We start from the raw sequence: 21,308 nt of genomic DNA, 5'->3' as shown, positions 1-21,308 counted from the left end.
CGGTGCTTTGATTAAAATCCGTTTGCAGCTCAACGAAAGAGAAACGAAAACGCCGGTGAAAGTGGCTGGATGGACGGATGGGAAATGAAAATGTTGAAACGTACACGGGTCGAATAAGTGCTCTCAGCCTCAGTTACAATGACACGCACAGTCAAAACAAGTCAAACTGCAGTTCTGCAGACACAGAGTAAACGCATAGGAACAAACATGTTGCTGTAATGCGTCGCTGTAGATCTGCTGATTTCTGGCGTCCTGTCAAAATTACGACCGACAACTGCTGTAAAACAAATTCCTATAAATATTACGGTTATTTACGTAAAATCTACGACTATTGGAAAACATTCATTAACAAGTTGTGGAAGTTTAAAACCTAAATAAGCGGCTTTAGTCGCAGATGGACTGCGCTCTACGTCTTTACTTGCGCATTCAAATTATATTAATTAAACGGTGCAGCGAGTGCGTCGCTGCACCGTGGCAGTAAAAACCCTAGTCACTTTGAACCGCTGCCACTGTAACGTAGCAGACATAAACAGGTATGGCTAGCGTAGAGACATGATCAGGTATAGCTAACAAAGAAGACATGAACAGATATAGCTAACGTAGCAGACATGAACGGGTATACACTAGCTAACTTAGCAGACATGAACAGGTACAGCTAACGTAGCAGACATGGACAGGTAAGGCTAACGTAGCAGACATGGACAGGTAAGGCTAACGTAGCAGACATGAACAGGTACAGCTAACGTAGCAGACATGAACAGGTAAGGCTAACGTAGCAGACATGGACAGGTAAGGCTAACGTAGCAGACATGAACAGGTACGGCTAACGTAGCAGACATGACTAGCCTGGCCTAGAGAGAGTACCAGTTTTCTGTCTGGTTCCGCTTCTGGAAGTACCACAACCCATGGAGCGGAATCCCCTTAACCGTTAACCTCACCTGGAGACTTCTGTGAGCACTGCGAGAGTCATGTTTTTTGACTTCTCCAATGTTTTCAACACTATCCAGGCCTCGCTGCTGAGGAGGAAGCTGGAGCTGGCAGGCGTGGACCATCAACTACCTCACAGACAGGCCACAGTTTGTGAGGCTGCGGGGCTGATGTGGTAGTCTGGAGACGGGGCACCTCAGGGGACGGTGCGCTTCCCATTTCTGTTTACATTGTACACGTCAGACTTCAAGTACAACTTTTACCGCTGTCACCTCCAGAAGTTCCCCGATGACTGCGGTCCTGGATGAGTTTGTATCCCACTTAGGAGGGATGGAAACACTTTCCGGTAGCCCCGGTCCCTCCATCAGTAGGACGCCCCTCACAGACCTAAGTGGATGAATGTGGAGAGATGTAGTTGGGAAGCAAGGCACGGAGATCCACAGAGCCAGGTAGCTCTGCTACCCATCCACTGCCCCCCACAACCCCCAGCCAGGAAGGGAAAGACGAGACCCAGGGACCGCAGTACCACTGCCCAGGCACCACACGCAGTGCAGCCAGAACCATCCTCACCCCTCTGTCACACTTACCCATTGTCTTGCCCAAGCATGTTCCCCGTGTAGTGCTCCACTCAAACCTACACACATACTCTGTGTCTGTGCATTCAGGAATGAAGACCGCAGCCCGAGTAGCCCGCCAGACCCCCCCGCGACAGGCCCGAGCAGTTACCAGAGGGCGTCAGACTGCTAGGGTAGGCAGCACCCCACCCAAGCAGGGGCAGCGCCCCAGGGGAGAGACATCGCCCCGGGCACAGGCAGGCACCCCCAGAGGAACCCCCTCGGACACAGGGTATCCAGGTCCACTGTGGACCCATTTAAATACCAGGGTGTTCACCTCAACTGGACTGGTCAAACAGCAAAGTCTGTATAAGAAGGGCCAGAGTGACCTCCAGCTGCTGAGGAAACTGAGGTCCTGTGGTGTGAGCAAACAGCTGCTAAGGACTTTCTATGACACTGTGGTGGCCTCAGTGGTCCTGTATGGAGCTGTGTGCTGGTTGGGGGAGCAGTGCAGGAAGAGACAGGAAGAGACGCAACAAGCTGGTTCAGAAAGCCGGCTCTGTCCTGGGCTGCACACTGTCCATGGAGGAGGTGGAGGACAGAAGGATGCTGGTGAACTAACATCCATCATGGAGAATGCCTCCACCCCTGCACCACACGGAGGCTCTGAGCAGCTCCTTCAGCACCACACTGTTACAGCCACAGGCAGGAAGGAGCTGCTGCAGGTCATTGCTCCCAGAGACATCAGACTGGACAACACATCACTGCAGTGACACACACTATAATCATATGGTGTACTTCTCTATTACATTTTTACTGTTATGTATTATGCATGCACGTATTAAAGTCAGAAACGCTCTGTTCAGCCCAGGTCCACTTGGCTTTGTCACAGATGGGCCTGGCCTAAGGCTCGCCCCCCCCCCCCCCCTCCAGAGTTGAGGCTATGACATCATAGTCTCTCTAAGTTTGTGGTGGTGTTGCTGTTCCCAGATTTCTCACCGCTTCAGGCTGCCTGCTTGGCTCTTTTAAGATTAAAACCCTCTCTATTTTTCTCGCCCTCAGTGAAGAATACACAGTTAAAGGCTCCTGAGGATCAACTGCAGGGGCCCATGGGATGCAGCAATAATGAGAACTTCAAACTGTGTTTATGGGCCTTGATCCAAACTCTTGTATCACAGCAAAACAGAGAGAAAGAAAAGAAAACCTGAAAAGGACTGAAACACCTGTACAGTAGGTGGAGCAGCTCTGTTTTACTGCTGCCTCTCAATGAAACCTACAACACAGAAATAAAGAAACTGTTATTATTATTATTATTATTATTATTATTATTATTATTATTATTATTATTATTATTATTATTATTATTATTATTATTATTATTATTATTATTATTATATATTTAAAGCAGATGACATTACCTTTAAAATGTCTTTGTGCTTTGTAATTTCCCCATCGCGGGACAATAAAGGTATTCTATTCTATTCTATTCTATTCTATTCTATTCTATTCTATTCTATTCTATTCTATTCTATTCTAAAAGACAGTTTTGCATTATGAGACCTATGGCTCTGACATATAGTAAACCAATGCTTTACTGAAGTAATTACTAACCAATAAATACTCAATGACTTTAAGAGTTCCTGGAGGTCTGAGCTAATCTGGTGGGTCTACCTCAGTCCAACAACCCCACACATTTGAGATCCCACTGGGGTTTTCTATGTGGGCTAGGCTTGGTCCTGACCGCACTGCCCACCACAGCTAAATTATTCATTTACCTCGTACTGGCTGCAAGTCTTTCTTTGCTACAGTCAACCTGAAGATTATTGGTGGTAAAAAGGTTGGTTACTGTGTGTAGTGGCAGCCATCCCACACAGCTACAGGGCAGCCAGACACCAAAAGAGATAAAGTGGAAAAGGAAACAGTGTGAACAAATGTCAACAGTGAAAGACAAATGAAGCAGTGAAGAGCAGAGAAGCCGCAGAATGAGAGGATGAATGCATGAAGGCAGAGGCGCCTGTTTGGAGATGAACCTCATAAAACATCAGTCGGTCGGGGCCGGTCGGTCAGAGTCAGTGGCAGTGAATCACAAGAGTCACTTTGATTTGTGTTGCTGTGCTAATTCAGACCACTGCTTTCGTCTAAAATGTAGACGTGTGCTGGCCCTAATGAAGGTAACACGAAGCAACACATCAGCTCTGTAAACACTAGATGTTGGGTGAGCTGCTTCAGAAGCTGTCAGACCCAGCAGGGCCACGAGGATGGGTCTCCCTGACAATGACTGACCCAGCCCCCAACCCGGCTCCGCCCGATGACCGAGAGGTGAGGTCTGTGGACCCAGCGATCCCTCAGGCGTTGACTGATAGATGCAGAAACACTTCCAGCCAACTACAGACACTTGCCACAAACACAATGTGGATTGGTCGCCTTTTTCTCACCATAACAGTGAGAGCAGGAGCCGGGAGAAGTGAAAGATGCTCTACAGTAAGTGAGCAGTGAAGCAACATCTTCATTAGCTCGTTGCTGTTGGTTTTTAAGAATCTACCTGATGTTTCAGTGCTTCTCATTTGGTGATGCACATGTTTAAATTTGTTTCAAAAAAAGGACGAGGAGCAAGATGACCAAGGCCGAGGTGCCTAACTTTTGCATCTTCAGAGACAAAGTACAATGTATAGTGTTTTTGGTGAAGGTGGACTGAGGTCTGATGTTACCTGGTGTTTTGCTCACAGTGTTTGGATCTTCTAGCAGCAGTGCCGCCTTTAGGCCTGCTGGAAAACAATGGGAGCACTGTCCTGAGCATCTTGGTGTTCAAACATTTCACCAGCAGTTTCAGTGTTTCCAGTGTAAACACAATGGCTGCTGCTGTTTGTGCAGGACTGTTTACTGCTGGCACTGCAGAGGGAAGCTGGGTCTACAGACGGAGCCATTTAAGATGGCTGCCAGTGGTTCCATTCTGCTCATGAGCAAAGCGTTGTTAGGTTCTTAAATTGGTCAAAGTAAATTGTCAGCTTGTTGCCCTACTAGTTTAAACATAGGTTAAAGCTTCACCACCGGTTACTATGGCAACCAACAAGTTAAAACTTCAAACTTTGAAAACTTCAAGTGTGCGTCACATACATCATCATCTTCGCAACAGGAAGACACACACAAAGTACCTTCAGAAATATTATCTTCTCACATGTGGGGTCATCAGAGGTACTGTCACGAGCTGATCTGCTATGAGGGAACACGGATCAGAACCACTTCAGGGATGTGTAATTGGAATAGAGCTCTGCCCAGTGTTTGCAGCGCTAATAGCGTTTCAGCGCTTGTTGCTTTATTTGTCTGTGATAATTCCTTTCCCATGTCATGTCAAACTGTGAAAATGGTGCGAGATAACGCAGCCGTGCCTTTCCAGCGGGGCCCTAACCTGGCCCAAAGCGTGACAGCCCATTTAAAAGGTGAGAAAATATGATGAGGAGGACGTTTGGCCCAGAGCGGCTGAAATAAGCTCGACCGTGGTTCTCTGCTCCTTTCCTTGTCCATCCTTGGTTAAACGCTGGGGCCTCCATTGGCCACGGCTGCTCTCACCCTGACACCGAACTGACCCAGGCTACTGCTTCAAACAGCTTGACTGACCTTTGATCACTTTCTGCTGTGAGGTTCTTAGAGATGAGCAATAACATTTCCCGGCTTCCCACTTCGGTTCCCAACACGAACCCTTCTTTCCTGCCCTTCTCAATTCCACTGTTCGTCTGATGAGCTAGCAGTAGTTGGCGCTGACGCCCTGTTAGCTAATTGTCTGACATGTCAACAAACACAAAGCTTGTATAAAATGGGAAATACTGTGAGCATTGTAGCTACATAGAAGGAGCAGCTTTAAACCCCGACAGAAGCAGCAGACTGAAGCGAAATCCCTAGAGATTCACAGCAGAATATGAAATCTCCTCCTGACAACAAGGTGCTTTTGTTTAAAGACTAACAAACAACAGCTGATGTGACGATGAATCCCCTGTGCAAATTACTCTCCTTTCAGGTTTGTAAGTACTTCTGAAGAGGTCCACACAGACGTGGGCGGGGATGTGGAACTGGGGCTGACAGAATGACAGAATCCTTTCAGTTTCAGTCGCAGCGACGCATAATTGAGCTGCTGAGCTCAGTGCCAACATGAATTTGGTGCCAAACAGCTCAGATTCCTGTTGTGCGTGAGAGCGAGAGGTTCAGGTGACGCCTGCGTATTGGTTTCATACCATGCTGAATGTTTGAAGACATTTGAAGCTGTGTCCAGGTTCTTTGGCTGAATTGAGGATCCACCTCGAGCTTCCAGCTGCTGATCGCGCTCCCAAGCTTCTCCAACACAACAAAGCAAAGTGTGAAGTCAGTTGACTGAGGGATGAAATTGCCTCTGAACATTAATTCCTGCCGTTGCAGACACAGAGGAGCCGTTCGCTTCCACAAATGAAGGCATTTATGCAAACCATGGGGCCAATTGTTCTTGCTGCATGTGTGAGTGCAATCACATTTACATTTTAGTCTTTCAGCGTGTGATCGCACACACTCTCATAGACCAGACTCATCAGGCACAGGTGAGCAAACACATCTTGTTACAGCCAATGTCATCCAGCTTCATTTAGCTTTATTCAACATCCTTCAGCTTCATCCAACTTCATTTAGCTTCATCCAACATCATCCAGCTTCATCCAACTTTATTTAGCTTTATTCAAAATCACCCAGCTTCATCCAACATCATCCAGCTTCATCCAACTTTATTTAGCTTTATTCAAAATCATCCAGCTTCATCCAACTTTATTTAGCTTTATTCAAAATCATCCAGCTTCATCCAACATCATCCAGCTTCTTCCAACTTCATTTAGGTTCATCCAGCTTTATCCAACTTCATTTAGCTTCATCCAGCTTCATCCAACATCATCCAGCTTCTTCCAACTTCATTTAGGTTCATCCAGCTTTATCCAACTTCATTTAGCTTCATCCAGCTTCATTTAGCTTTATTCAACATCATCCAGCTTCATCCAACTTCATTTAGCTTCATCCAGCTTCATCCAACATCATCCAACGTCATCCAGCTTCATTTAGCTTTATTCAACATCATCCAGCTTCATCCAACTTCATTTAGCTTCATCCAGCTTCATCCAACATCATCCAACGTCATCCAGCTTCATTTAGCTTTATTCAACATCATCCAGCTTCATCCAACTTCATTTAGCTTCATCCAGCTTCATTCAACATCATCCAACGTCATCCAGCTTCATTTAGCTTCATCCAACATCACCCGGCTTTATTCAACTTCTAATTCTAGTTGGCAGAAAAACTATAAACAGTCCACATAAAGAACAGGCAGGAGGAGGAGTGAGCTCCCAGGTCTCATATGCTCAGAGGGAGCAGAGTCACCGTTATTCAAAGCTCCGTTTTACAGTAAAACACCCTGGATCCCTCGGAAGCTGTGGCTTCAAAACAAATGCTCTGCCAGTTGTTTATCTTTGGCACGCACATATGTAGAGAGCAGCAGAGGACACAGAGGATCAATCACCTTGATACTGAGGAGCCAGCGCTGCGGGAGGAGCAAGACAGGAAGTGGGCGCTCAGACACGCTCATCTTTACCAGCTGCTGTTGACTCTGCACCATGAACGATTAAACCCTGATCTGTGCTAAATACTATGAATACTAAATACTGTAATCACTAACTACTGTAAATACTAAAAACCAAGTACTGTACATATAAAACCTGTTCTATACTACAGTAAATACTGCACTCTACTCAGGGGAAGCTGTTTAACATGGGCTTGAGCTCCACCCTCCTCCACCTGCTCTGGATGCAGAGGTCGCAGATTTATCAGAGCCTGGTAAAAACAAACGGTACTGACAGGTCAACGCTCACAGAGAAGCAGTGGCCGGGTATAGTTACCGTCATCGTTAGTCTCTGTCCTTCCCCTCCATCCTTTCCTGCACCACTTCCATCCTTCCCCCCTCCATCCCTCGCCTCCTGCATCCTTCAACTCCTCCATTCTTTTTTTCTCCTCCTCAATTCCTCCTTCATCCTTTCCTCCTCTGTTGTTTCCTTATTCATTCTTGTCTCCTCTATCCCTATGTCCTCCACCCTTTCCTCTTCCATCCCTCGCTCCTCCATCTTAGCATCATCACTAGTATATAGTAATATTATTAGCATGCTGGCTGTGCCCTGAGGCTCGCTGGCTAAAAACAACCAGCACACAGTGACAGTGTTAGCAGCTACTGCTCAGCTTAACTTCCTCCAGATCAGTCTCTGGCTCGCTGCCTTTCCTCCATGACCCAGTTTCATCCCTCGTCTCAGCAGCCTGAGCAAGAACTTGTAATCAGGAGACACAAACATCGCGGCTGAGTCAGTCGAGGTGTTTCTGCTCAGCAACGCTCATGTTCTGTTCATGAGGCTCAGACTGCTGCAGAATTATGCGCTTAATGCTTTGCAGAACAGAACAGAACAGAACAGAACAGAACAGAACAGAACAGAACAGAACAGAACAGAGGACCACAAACACTGTTTTCATGTTATCCATGTATAGATGATCAACAGAAAAACTGGAACAGCAGATATGAAGAAATGAGATGCAGATGAGTGAAGTCGAGCTGTCATTCATCTCGTTACTGTTCCAGCATCCACAGATTTAAAAAGTGTAAACTAGGGTCATTTCATAATATTTGCCTCATTGTCACTTTGTACCCTTGTTTAACATTCCTTAGCTGCTGGTTTAATTTGGGCTTCCCGTCTCGTCAGCAGCTCTGTGGCGTTTGGGGAGAGTATTATTCAACTAGAAAAAGTAATTTCTCGAGAAATTACGTGGGAGAGCTGATCTGCTGCCGCAACGATGACAAACGCTGATTAAGCTGCTGACGTCCAAAAGTTGACTACGGCAAAACGATGAAAACGATGAAAACAAGAAAACGTTGACAAAGATTAAAACGATGACAAAAGATGGCGATCAAAAAGATGATGATTAAAAAGATGACCATGGTCACACTAAGACAAGATTAAAAATATGACAATGATTCAAAAGTTGACCAAGGTAAAAAGATGTCAAATATTAAAAAGTTGACAATCATGAATTAGCTAACTAGCTTTTTAATTTGAAGAAAGTATTTGTAAATAATTAAATAATAAATAAAAATAAAATAATAGCAAATAAAAAATAATAGTTTAATAACTATTAAAAATTTACCAGTCAGAAACAAAAATCTTGCCATTTAGGGTAATAAATTACATTGTTGCTTTTATTTTGAAAGGATTTAGAGGTTGTGTGTGAGTGATTACTAAACTATAAAATAGTCATTAGATAGTCATAATTTATCATTCACTAGCAAGAATAGCCCTATTAAAGCAAAAAATTTAGATTAAGCCCTTTCAGAATAAAGCACCCTAATAAGTGTGAGTGGTTATTTGCTGAACTCTTAAATAGTCTCATTAAAAATTGGTAAGTATTCAGAACCAGAAATGTTCTAATCAATCTTGCCATTAAAAGGTAATAAATTGTAATTGGTGCTTTTATTTTGAAAGGATTTAGAGGAAATGTGTGGGGGTAATAGCGTACCTGTTAATTAGTCTTTAAATAATCATAATTAACCATTCAAAGGCAAAAAACAGTGCAGCTAAAGCTAATAAATTGCATTGGTGCTTTTATTTTGAAAGGCCGTATAGGAAGCATGTGTGGGTAATTACTAAACTGTTAATGTATCTTTAAATAGTCATAATTACCCATCTAAAAGCAGAAATATTGCTATTAAAGCTAATTATTTGGCTTGGTGCTTTTATTTTGAAAGGATTTAGAGGAAGTGTGTGCTTAATTACTACACAATCCAATAGTGTAGTTGAGTAATCAGTAATAAGCATGAAACTGCTGCCTACACTGAGCATCAGGAGTTTGACCTGTCAGTGAAATCTGCAGCTGCGCCGTCGCCATGGAGACGAAAGGCGGGAAAATCAGGCTCACTCTGCTCTGTAAAAGCAGAGTTTCACCCTGTATAAACAGGCTTGTTCCAGCTAAACCATGATAGTTATCACAAAAATTATTTCATTTTACGAGTCCCAAGGCTTCAATGAGCAAATGGTGTGAATTTTATGTTTGAGGACAAACGTTTGTAGCCACAGTCGCAATTTCAAAATATGTCTCCTCCTTTTTTTTCCTCCAGACGTCTGCCAAAAATTATCATTAGAGTCTATGGGAGAATTTCAGGATCTCTCTGTGCTTTGAGGTCGATAGCGACTAAAGTATAAGTCTGAGGGTAAAGCCAGACACATCATTAGAAAGAAGACAAGTATGACTACGATTTAGTGAAATAATTACGTTGATAGAGTAAAAATTGTGGCTGTAGTGACAAGTTAGAGACAGAAGTTCTGTCTTAAAAAAGCGCACATTCTCACTGTAGCTATGACATCACGCACTCTAACTGACCCAATACACACTAATGGAAAAGCTGAAAATTTAACAAAAACCACACCATATTTAAACGTTCACGAGTCAAAAAGTATAGAAGATACGACAACGCTGATTTACGAGGAGAAAGTTGAGCGATGATGGACGCTTTTGAAGTTGAAATGACGTTTCTACGCCAAAGTATGACGATGATAGACGCTGATGAAAAGAGGGAAGTTGACAAAAAGTTGAACGATGATTCCCATAGACGACCATTATAAAAAAACGATGAAAAAAGTTGAATAACATTAAAAGTTGAAAAGCTGAAAACATAAAAAGTAATAGCCCACATCTCCTAAAGATGACACACGTTTAGAAAGTTGAACGACGATTCTACGATGAAGCGTTAAAAAGTAGATAGCAATCAAAAAAAAGGGCGGAATAAGTAGAAGAAGAATAATAATAATAACTAGAAAAAGTAATTTCTCGAGAAATTACGTGGGAGAGCTGATCTGCTGCCGCAACGATGACAAACGCTGATTAAGCTGCTGACGTCCAAAAGTTGACTACGGCAAAACGATGAAAACGATGAAAACAAGAAAACGTTGACAAAGATTAAAACGATGACAAAAGATGGCGATCAAAAAGATGATGATTAAAAGATGACCATGGTCACACTAAGACAAGATTAAAAATATGACAATGATTCAAAAGTTGACCAAGGTAAAAAGATGTCAAATATTAAAAAGTTGACAATCATGAATTAGCTAACTAGCTTTTTAATTTGAAGAAAGTATTTGTAAATAATTAAATAATAAATAAAAATAAAATAATAGCAAATAAAAAATAACAGTTTAATAACTATTAAAAATTTACCAGTCAGAAACAAAAATCTTGCCATTTAGGGTAATAAATTACATTGTTGCTTTTATTTTGAAAGGATTTAGAGGTTGTGTGTGAGTGATTACTAAACTATAAAATAGTCATTAGATAGTCATAATTTATCATTCACTAGCAAGAATAGCCCTATTAAAGCAAAAAATTTAGATTAAGCCCTTTCAGAATAAAAGCACCCTAATAAGTGTGAGTGGTTATTTGCTGAACTCTTAAATAGTCTCATTAAAAATTGGTAAGTATTCAGAACCAGAAATGTTCTAATCAATCTTGCCATTAAAAGGTAATAAATTGTAATTGGTGCTTTTATTTTGAAAGGATTTAGAGGAAATGTGTGGGGGTAATAGCGTACCTGTTAATTAGTCTTTAAATAATCATAATTAACCATTCAAAGGCAAAAACAGTGCAGCTAAAGCTAATAAATTGCATTGGTGCTTTTATTTTGAAATGACGTATAGGAAGCATGTGTGGGTAATTACTAAACTGTTAATGTATCTTTAAATAGTCATAATTACCCATCTAAAAGCAGAAATATTGCTATTAAAGCTAATTATTTGGCTTGGTGCTTTTATTTTGAAAGGATTTAGAGGAAGTGTGTGCTTAATTACTACACAATCCAATAGTGTAGTTGAGTAATCAGTAATAAGCATGAAACTGCTGCCTACACTGAGCATCAGGAGTTTGACCTGTCAGTGAAATCTGCAGCTGCGCCGTCGCCATGGAGACGAAAGGCGGGAAAATCAGGCTCACTCTGCTCTGTAAAAGCAGAGTTTCACCCTGTATAAACAGGCTTGTTCCAGCTAAACCATGATAGTTATCACAAAAATTATTTCATTTTACGAGTCCCAAGGCTTCAATGAGCAAATGGTGTGAATTTTATGTTTGAGGACAAACGTTTGTAGCCACAGTCGCAATTTCAAAATATGTCTCCTCCTTTTTTTTCCTCCAGACGTCTGCCAAAAATTATCATTAGAGTCTATGGGAGAATTTCAGGATCTCTCTGTGCTTTGAGGTTGATAGCGACTAAAGTATAAGTCTGAGGGTAAAGCCAGACACATCATTAGAAAGAAGACAAGTATGACTACGATTTAGTGAAATAATTACGTTGATAGAGTAAAAATTGTGGCTGTAGTGACAAGTTAGAGACAGAAGTTCTGTCTTAAAAAAGCGCACATTCTCACTGTAGCTATGACATCACGCACTCTAACTGACCCAATACACACTAATGGAAAAGCTGAAAATTTAACAAAAACCACACCATATTTAAACGTTCACGAGTCAAAAAGTATAGAAGATACGACAACGCTGATTTACGAGGAGAAAGTTGAGCGATGATGGACGCTTTTGAAGTTGAAATGACGTTTCTACGCCAAAGTATGACGATGATAGACGCTGATGAAAAGAGGGAAGTTGACAAAAAGTTGAACGATGATTCCCATAGACGACCATTATAAAAAAACGATGAAAAAAGTTGAATAACATTAAAAGTTGAAAAGCTGAAAACATAAAAAGTAATAGCCCACATCTCCTAAAGATGACACACGTTTAGAAAGTTGAACGACGATTCTACGATGAAGCGTTAAAAAGTAGATAGCAATCAAAAAAAGGGCGGAATAAGTAGAAGAAGAATAATAATAATAACTAGAAAAAGTAATTTCTCGAGAAATTACGTGGAAGAGCTGATCTGCTGCCGCAACGATGACAAACGCTGATTAAGCTGCTGACGTCAAAAAAGTTGACTACGTCCAAAAGTTGACTACGGCAAAGCGATGAAAACGAGAAAACGTTGACAAAGAATAAAACGATGACAAAAGATGGCGATTAAAAAGATGACCAATGTCATACTAGGACAAGATTAAAATATGACAATGATTCAAAAGTTGACCAAGGTAAAAAATATATCACAGATTAAAAAGTTGACCAGAGTGCATTGTTGACAATCATAAATAAGCTGACTAGCTTTTTAATTTGAAGAAAGTATTTGTAAATAATTACCTGTGTAATAGTTTAATAACTAGTAAAAATTTACCAGTCAGAAACAAAAATCTTGCCATTTAAGGTAATAAATTACATTGGTGCTTTTATTTTGAAAGGATTTAGAGGTTGTGTGTGGGCGATTACTAAACTATAAAATAGTCATTAGATAATCATAATTTATCATTCAATAGCAAGAATAGCCCTATTAAAGCAAAAGATTTAGATTTAGCCCTTTCAGAATAAAAGCACCTTAATAAGTTTGAGTGGCTATTTACTGAACTCTAAAGTAGTCTCTATAACGATTGGCAAGTATTCAGAACCACAAATTTTCTAATCAATCTTGCCATTAAAGGTAATAAATTGTTATTGGTGCTTTTATTTTGAAATGATTTAGAGGAAATGTGTGGGGGTAATAGCGTAACTGTCAATTAGTCTTTAAATAATCATAATTACCCATTCAAAAGCAAAAACAGTGCAGTTAAAGCTAATAATTGGAATTGGTGCTTTTATTTTGAAAGGATTTAGAGGAAGCATGTGTGGGTAATTACTAAACTGTTAATCTATCTTTAAAAAGTCATAATTACCCATCTAAAAGCAGAAATACTGCTATTAAAGCTAATTATTTGGCTTGGTGCTTTTATTTTGAAAGGATTTAGAGGAAGTGCGTGCTTAATCACTACACAATCCAATAGTGTGGTTGACTAATCAGTAACAAGCATGGAACTGCTCTGTACACTGAGCATCAGCAGTTTGACCTGTCAGTCAAATCTGCAGCTGCGCCGTCGCCATGGAGACAAAAGGCGGGAAAATCAGGCTCATTCTGCTCTGTAAAAAGCAGAGTTTCACCCTGTATAAACAGGCTTGTTCCAGCTAAACCATAATAGTTATCACAAAGATTATTTCATTTTTCGAGTCCCAAGGCTTCAATGAGCAAATGGTGTGAATTTTATGTTTGAGGACAAACGTTTGTAGCCACAGTCGCAATTTCAAAATATGTCTCCTCCTTGTTTTTCTCCAGACGTCTGCCAAAAATTATCATTAGAGACTATGGGAGAATTTCAGGATCTCTCTGTGCTTTGAGGTCGATAGCGACTAAAGTATAAGTCTGAGGGTAAAGCCAGACACATCATTAGAAAGAAGACAAGTATGACTACGATTTAGTGAAATAATTACGTTCATAGAGTAGAAATTGTGGCTGTAGCGACGAGTTAAAGACCGAAGTTCTGTCTTTAAAAAGCGCACCCTCGCACTCTGGCTGTGACATCACGCACTCTAAATGACCCAATACACACTAATGGAAAAGCTGAAAATTTAACAAAAACCACACCATATTTAAACGCTCACTAGTCGAAAAGTATAGAAGATACGACAACGCTGATTTACGAGGAGAAAGTTGAGCGATGATGGACGCTTTTGAAGTTGAAATGACGTTTCTACGCCAAAGTATGACGATGATAGACGCTGATGAAAAGAGGGAAGTTGACAAAAAGTTTAACGATGATTCCCATAGACGACCATTATAAAAAAACGATGAAAAAAGTTGAATAACGTTAAAAGTTGAAAAGCTGAAAACATAAAAAGTAATAGCCCACATCTCCTAAAGATGACACACGTTTAGAAAGTTGAACGACGATTCTACGATGAAGCGTTAAAAAGTAGATAGCAATCAAAAAAAGGGCGGAATAAGTAGAAGAAGAATAATAATAATAAAGACCGAAGATAACAATAGTGTGAGAGCTGTTCAGCTCTCCCACTAATAAAGACCGAAGATAACAATAGTGTGAGAGCTGTTCAGCTCTCCCACTAATAAAGACCGAAGATAACAATAGTGTGAGAGCTGTTCAGCTCTCCCACTAATTAGCTTCCTCCTGATCCTCCAGATCCTCCTGAATCACAAGCCTCGGCTAAGACAACGCTCCTCCCTGCTGTGTACGCGCTCCCTGTCAGACGAATGTTGCACAGATGGAGGTGGTTCATTCACCCGACGGAGGCACGGGAGAAGGAAGAAGCCTGACCTCAGTGGTTCAAGCCGTGGTTCCCTCATGTCAATGGGTGCAAAGCAATGATCCTAAACCTCCTTAAATGAGTTGATGAAAAAATGTGGTGGAAGTTACACCAGAGAACAGAAGTGGTTACACCGGGGAGATAATAAAGGAATCCGGCCTGTTCATCCCATTATTGATTTATCCATTTGGTTATTGTAGCAGCATTCAGATGAAGACAGTAAACAGGATAAATCAGAGCCGGACAGGGGAGATACCGGGTTCCGCTGGATGTGAGGTTGTGCAGCTGGTCAGACCCTCAGTGTCCTGTGGCGTGAAATGACTCCATCAGCTGTTTTACTGCATTAGCTGGCTGACTAGCAGTGGACTGGTGTGTGTGTGGTGGTGGGCTCCCTGCGGCCCGCTGGGGTAATGCAGTGTCAGAGCTGTCAGCTGAGAGACCGAGGAAGCGGCACGAGTCCTCAGAGTCCAACCACTGCAGTTCACCTTGGTTCTGGTCCCTCCAGTGCACCATGACGTCGGTTATGTTGGTCAGCAGCTGAGGATGAGGAGCGATGGAACAAATGGAAGCCGGAGTGAACACACTGATACGTTAAGGTTGAGGCTGAGCTGGTGACGCGAAGCCTGTGTGTCAGAGGGTCAAAGACCTGGAGCTGGTCCCAGATCAGAAGACCCTGAATGGACCGACGTGGCACCGTCTACAGTCGCTTTTCCATTCCAGACTTTTCAACACATTACATGAGCAGCGCCACAGGTTCTACCTGAGGTCTAGATGCTAGTCAGAGGAGTGAGAGCATGTGTAGACCCGCCACGCAGCAGAAACAACTTGAACAATTGATTTAAAATGATGATTTAAAGTGGCAAAGACTGCACTGAATATTATGGCTTCTTAATTATTATGCATTCTTGTGGATTATTATAGATGGTTTTAATCCCTGTTTGTATGAAGCTGATTCTCCAGCTGCTGCTGGTGTTGAAACACAGGAAACGTCACCTGACGACCTGAACAGTCAGAGTGATGAAGGTTTATCCTGAGGGGAACACGAGAGTCTGAGGCACATTCCAGAGACCCACCGGCGTCCGTGCAGGTCCCTGTGGCGGCGCTGCCAGCGAGGCTGGAACCACTGGGCCTCAGCAGCAGCCCAGCAGTTCAGCTCTCAGGCTGTCAGTGCTGCTCAGACTGCTTGAGTGACTCGCTGAAGCTCTTTTGCCCAAGGTATATGACTGCTCTACTTTTGACTGCTTCATGGTTTGTTGACTCCTCCAGAGAAACTTCATGAACAGCACGTTCTCTCTTTGGGCCCTTTCCTGCTACTAATTAGTAACGGATATGTGGTACACGTGGACAGACCCGGTTCTGGTGGACGTGGGCTCCCTGCATCTGGCAGTTGAGGAGTGACTAATGTTTCTCCAGTGGGACAGCAGTGAGTGCAGCACACAGAACAAAGCACTCTCCGTTGTTTCAGGCCCGACTGAGGTGCAGAATATTCATTAATGGTGCAGCCGTGTTTCTTTGTAGTTTGTACAGAGCGCCGAACTATCGACACTGACTCTGGTGAGTCCCTTCCACCAGAACCATCATGGTGCCTGATGGGCCCACACCAGCAGCAGAACAATAAACCCAAATGCCCAAGCAGAGTCCCTCAGTCTGGGACTAAATGTGAGCACAGCTCTGCTCTTAAGGTAACAGACAACAGCTGCAGAATTCTACAACACAGGATCTACTTCTAAATCTACACTGAGCCTGCAGACTGTGTAGTTGAAGCAATGGGCAGAATGAGAGGAAGGAGGAAGCTTTGCTGTGAAAGTGTCCCTTTTCATGGCATGTGGACAGGAAGTGTCTGCAGATACGATGATGAGCTGGCCAAGGTATCAGCCCCACACACACATATTCATCACATCCATATTCAAAGTGCCACAGAGCAGATCCATCATCGGTCGACAGGGATGTATTGATTAAATCCATAAAGGCCACGTCTGCTGAGGGAGCGTGACCAGAGCAAAGTCAGCTTCAAAGACAAACAGCTGATTGAGTAAAGTTCAGCTCCAGGTTGGACGTGCAGCTGGACTCTGACCCGTTCTCGACCCTTGACCCGTGGACAGAGCTGGCAGAACTTCAGCGTCAGGCAGAGCTGCTGCACCAACGGGACAACATTCATTTACACTGACCAGGTCTGACGACCACTCACTTTATGTGGTGACTGCTTGGTTTGAAGCAGCTGCACCAAAGCAGTCATTCAGTCAACTCACCAATAATCAACACCACTTTAACTAGCAACCACGACAAGTAGACGGATACTGAATCTTAATCAACTGCCATTGATACGGCGGTTATAGTGCTGAGGGGTTTCCATAGCAACAACGCCTCATCTGGCCCCAGCTGGAGTAGAAAAGTCAGGAGTAGTATCTTTGAATGCGTTCTCTCGGCCACTCGGATCTGTAACAGTGTTATTGAAGACAATGAGACAGAACAAAAGCAAAACAAAACACGCATCCAGCCGAAGTCATAGTCCTGGTTCTTTCTGGACCCACCCGAATCGTGACAGATGGGTCTAGTGTCTGCACGCGTCCCCAAGGGCTGGATGAGTCCAGCACACTTAGCAAAGGCAGCGCTGAAGCAGCGCTGAGCGCTGGATTAATGCACTGCTAGGACACGAGGGAGGAGAGAGAGAGTCACAGCCAAGACTGGTGTCACAGTGTCTTAACAAACAGCACTAATTAAACACCAGCTGCTGTGTGTTACCACGGCGAAGAGCACAGGACGGCTCATCACTCGACGCCCAGCAACATTAACAACCTCCAGGCACCACAGAACCGGGGTCTCAGGCTACAAGCAGCCACCTCATGAACACAGCAGGAAGCAACAGGTCGAGCTGGGATGATGCAGGCGGAACCTGCAGCCAACAGCACCTGTGAGGCTGTGAGAGCTGCATCCTCACCAAGCGGCCACATGTCGCAGCGACAGGAGAGGAGTCAGGAAGCTTAATGCTGGAACCATCTCCCAGGTTCAGGCTGTCAAACAGCTTCGTGGCTGTTGGTCGCCGCCACCTGAGATTCAGCCCAGCGCGTCGTGTGTCCACTTCAGCTCCGCCTGCAGGACGACTAACAGGATTCGCTCCGGTGTGAATGGAGAAGCTCCTCTGGTGCGGTTCCATCCTGTCAAGATTAAACAGGATTCACATCACTCTTCACTGGCACCAGCACCGTCAGGGCTGAACACAGGGACTCAGGGCCCGACAGACGCTGGTCCTGGTTCTGCAGCATGCATCTTCAGGCGCATTCCGCCTTCTCGCATTGAGGGGGGCTCATCTGGACGGCTCCAATGCGTCACCACAGAACCAGAACCCGACTGTGAGAGGATGGACAGGACACAGCAGACGCAGCGAAAAAACCTAATGAGCTGCGCCGCCGCGTCCATTACCTCCCATCACCAGCAGCACTGAGCAAAACAGGCACATCCAGTGTGAGCGCGGCCGGACCCGCCCTCGCAATCAGAGCCTCATAACCGCGGACCCGTGAAGCCAGTTCTCATGTCCTCCCTGGGATTTAGGGCCGACACAGAGAGGGTTCCTAATGTGCAGCGACGGAGGCGCTTAATGAGCTGCGGTTCCGTCAACATGCTCTTCGACAGGCAAGGAGGAAAAGAAAGAAGACACATGGGCTCCAACGGAGGACGGCGTCATGGCGCCGAGCGGCCACGAGGTCCAAGCCCGGACACACAGTGCACAGTAACGCTGAGCCACGAGGCTCAGAGACTTCTCTGGACTCCGGTTACTATGGACTGTGTTCTGCTGTGTTTAGCTACATGTCTTCAGACACTTTGCAGCAGTCAGAATCAGAACCAGCCACATACAGTACTGGGTCTTTACAGCAGCTCCTCTGCTGTTAAAGCATAACTAAAATGTTAAAACGCTTTCTCAGATTTCGCTCTCGAATCCACTTTGTCAAGTGCCTTAAGACGAAGATGTAAAACATCAGGCTGCTAAAGTTTTAGATTTAGATTCAGTGTTTCTTTGCTTTTCACACCACCACAAAACCTTTGCTTAGCTACAGGTATACTGTTCTGACCCAGTCCAGCATATGAGTCCTGTGTGTTTGTGCTGTGACTCTGGTGCCAATTGGACCAATTTAGAACCTAATGAAACAGCTGTGGAGCAGATGCCACCAACCACAGGGATGCAGTGAGCAGACTGAGCCCGAGGGCCCCGTCTGCATCTGCCTCTGACCCGTAAACAGAAACATCATCTACTGTACCTGGAACGGCAGCGTCTGAAGAAACAGGTTCTAGTTCCGGGGACTCAGATTTGTGTCCTTGCTTCCAACCTGAACTTCTGAACAAACCCACAGAGGAGGAAAGGCTTAAACAAACTTGAAGATGAACGATGCTGCACCAGCAACAAGCACAGACCAGTGCACGTGTCAGCATAGGTTCCCACTAAAAGCAGCACCAGTCAGACCTGTCAGACCCATCACACCATCTGCCAAGGCCTCAGAACCGACACAAACATTCTCACTGTCTCCAAGGAGTCGGCTCCAGCGCCTCCATGGAGTCCTCACAGCAGAACCGAGCCGATGCCCGGCTCAGAGCTCTGCGGGAGCCTCTCCTTCACACACCACACAGGCGGGAGGGGCTGCTCTACAACAATCCATTGCAAATTGGATCTGGGTGAGTGAGACACAATCCTCAAGCAGCTTGTGGTGGAGCGCGTGAGAGGCAACAGGCCTGAAGCCTGTGAAATGCGTGGCTACATGTGGTGAGATGGGAGCGCCCAGCTCCTACCTGGAACAGGCGCAGGATGTTGGCCACCATGATGGACACTGAGCTGGCCGATGCTCCGATCACCCCCACAACTTTCTCGGGCTTGACAAACACCGGCGGTTCTCCGTTAGTGCACCTCACGTCCGACGTGTCCTTCTGGATGAGCGCCTGGACGAACGTCAGCGACTGCTCCAGCGCGTACGTGTCCCGCGAGCAGGTGTCCAGGATCCGCGCGCCCAGGGTGACGTTGGGCAGCAGCTCGTCGTCATTGTTAATTTGGTCCAGGGCGTACATCATCGCCTCCAGCCGGTGGATGCCGTTTTCCTTCTTGATGTCCCCGCACGGCATCCCCGGGACCCCCCTGGCGTGGACCGGGAACAGCCCCCCCAGCGTCACGTCGCCCTCCACGCGGATCGAGTGCGGCGCGTAAATCTCCTGGGAGCCTGCCAGCTCCAGCAGCGCCTGAAGCATCCACAGCACTCGGAAGGTGGAGGAGGCTTCGAGCTGGGGGGGAGTGTTGGAGAGCCTCCCCATGATCCGAACCGTTCGTGCCCAGCAGCACTTCAGTGAAACGGAGCCCGACTGGAGAATGCAGAACCACTGCAGCGCCGCACGTTCTAGGGTAGTTTTACGAATCCGAGTCCATTCCTGTCCTGTTCCAGCAGCGAACCAAGACTCGCACAGCTCGGAATCCGCAGTTTGTAACTGCGCTACCCCTGTGCGGACGCGCACAGCTGCTGCTGCGGCGGCTGCTGCTGCTCGCAGCCGCGGTCGCTTGTTGCGTGAGCTCCCATTGCTGGAATTTAGAAAGGAAACAAAGGAAAAGGCGGCGTCGGCGGTTCGGCCACGGCTCTCCGCTAAATCCCGCAGGCTACACCGGTACTCCGTCCGTGGACATGAGAGGAAGCCACCGATGTCATACTTTAAATGGTAAGATGAAGGTGTTCACACCTGCAGCTCAACATCAGGCTCAGTAGTTTGATGTGACGTGGGGTGAGACGCGCACCGAGGTGGCCACGAAATAACTGCGCTCCGCCGGGAGCCGAGCCGCGTGCACGCTCTTCATCCCTCCCGAGTCCGGGTCCGGGTCCGGGTTCACAGGCAGCTGTCAGGGATCCGACGCTGCGTGGCTGTCGATGGTGAGCGCGTCTGAAAACTGTCGGAGCGGCGGGATCTGCTGGAGGAGGAAGCCCCTCTCTCTGTCTCTCTCTCTCTTACACAAACGCAGAGCTCACGCAAGCGCACGCACACCGTCCACCCACGCGCGTGTCAGCGTGAGCTTCCCAGTGCAAAAACAGATCTGCACAAACACGCTGAAAATAACTGTGTCCGTTGTTCGTTCACGCTCAGATTGTGGGGGCCGGAAGCGGTGTTGCTTCAGGTAGAACGTCTCTAGATTCACCTTATTGGACTTCATTAGTGTCTGTGCAACGTGAGTAACACTGTAAATGTACACAACCAACAAAAAACGCCTTCTACAGCCTCACATTCACCTCCAGTCGCTGGGAGAGCAGCAGCAGAAGCTCCTTCGGGCATCACAATTATTCTTTGTACAGTCTGAATTAAAACAACAGCAGCAGGTTCTGGTTTCATGCAGGGAGCCTGTTCCCTCACCCAGCTCTGTCAGGACAAACCGGACCTGTTCCATCCCGTTCCACTGTCAGACAGAAAGACATGGATTTTCAGCGCCGTGAACCAGGGAACGTTACAGTTCCGACACAAAAACCTATAAAAGGTACCTGGAAAGTCCTCAAGAATCCTGCTCAGTCCTGGCGAGTCCCGTGTGGCAGACGGTCCCAGAGTCTCCTGCTAGAG

General features: G+C 45.2%; 1 protein-coding gene across 4 annotated transcripts in view; it reads right to left on the bottom strand.

The window, feature by feature from the left end:
- Window positions 1-20,792, bottom strand: part of LOC114855179 (metabotropic glutamate receptor 7) — a 127,165-nt gene extending 106,373 nt beyond the window's left edge. Inside the window, exon 1 of one of the 4 annotated variants that reach the window (XR_008694803.1) lies at window positions 19,515-20,787. Coding sequence is in view for 3 of the 4 variants with exons in the window: in XM_041070784.2 (XP_040926718.1) it covers window positions 19,515-20,027 (513 nt within the window). In the remaining variant the exon portion in view is untranslated. Of the gene's footprint in view, window positions 1-19,514 lie in introns of all 4 variants that reach the window. The other 3 variants (XM_041070784.2, XM_029150102.3, XM_029150103.3) reach the window with 3 other exon arrangements.
- Between the last annotated feature and the right edge of the window lie 516 nt (window positions 20,793-21,308).

Source organism: Betta splendens, chromosome 5 (genome assembly GCF_900634795.4).
Source record: "Betta splendens chromosome 5, fBetSpl5.4, whole genome shotgun sequence".
Classification (NCBI taxonomy): domain Eukaryota; kingdom Metazoa; phylum Chordata; class Actinopteri; order Anabantiformes; family Osphronemidae; genus Betta; species Betta splendens.
This window is presented reverse-complemented; position numbering and strand designations above follow the sequence as displayed.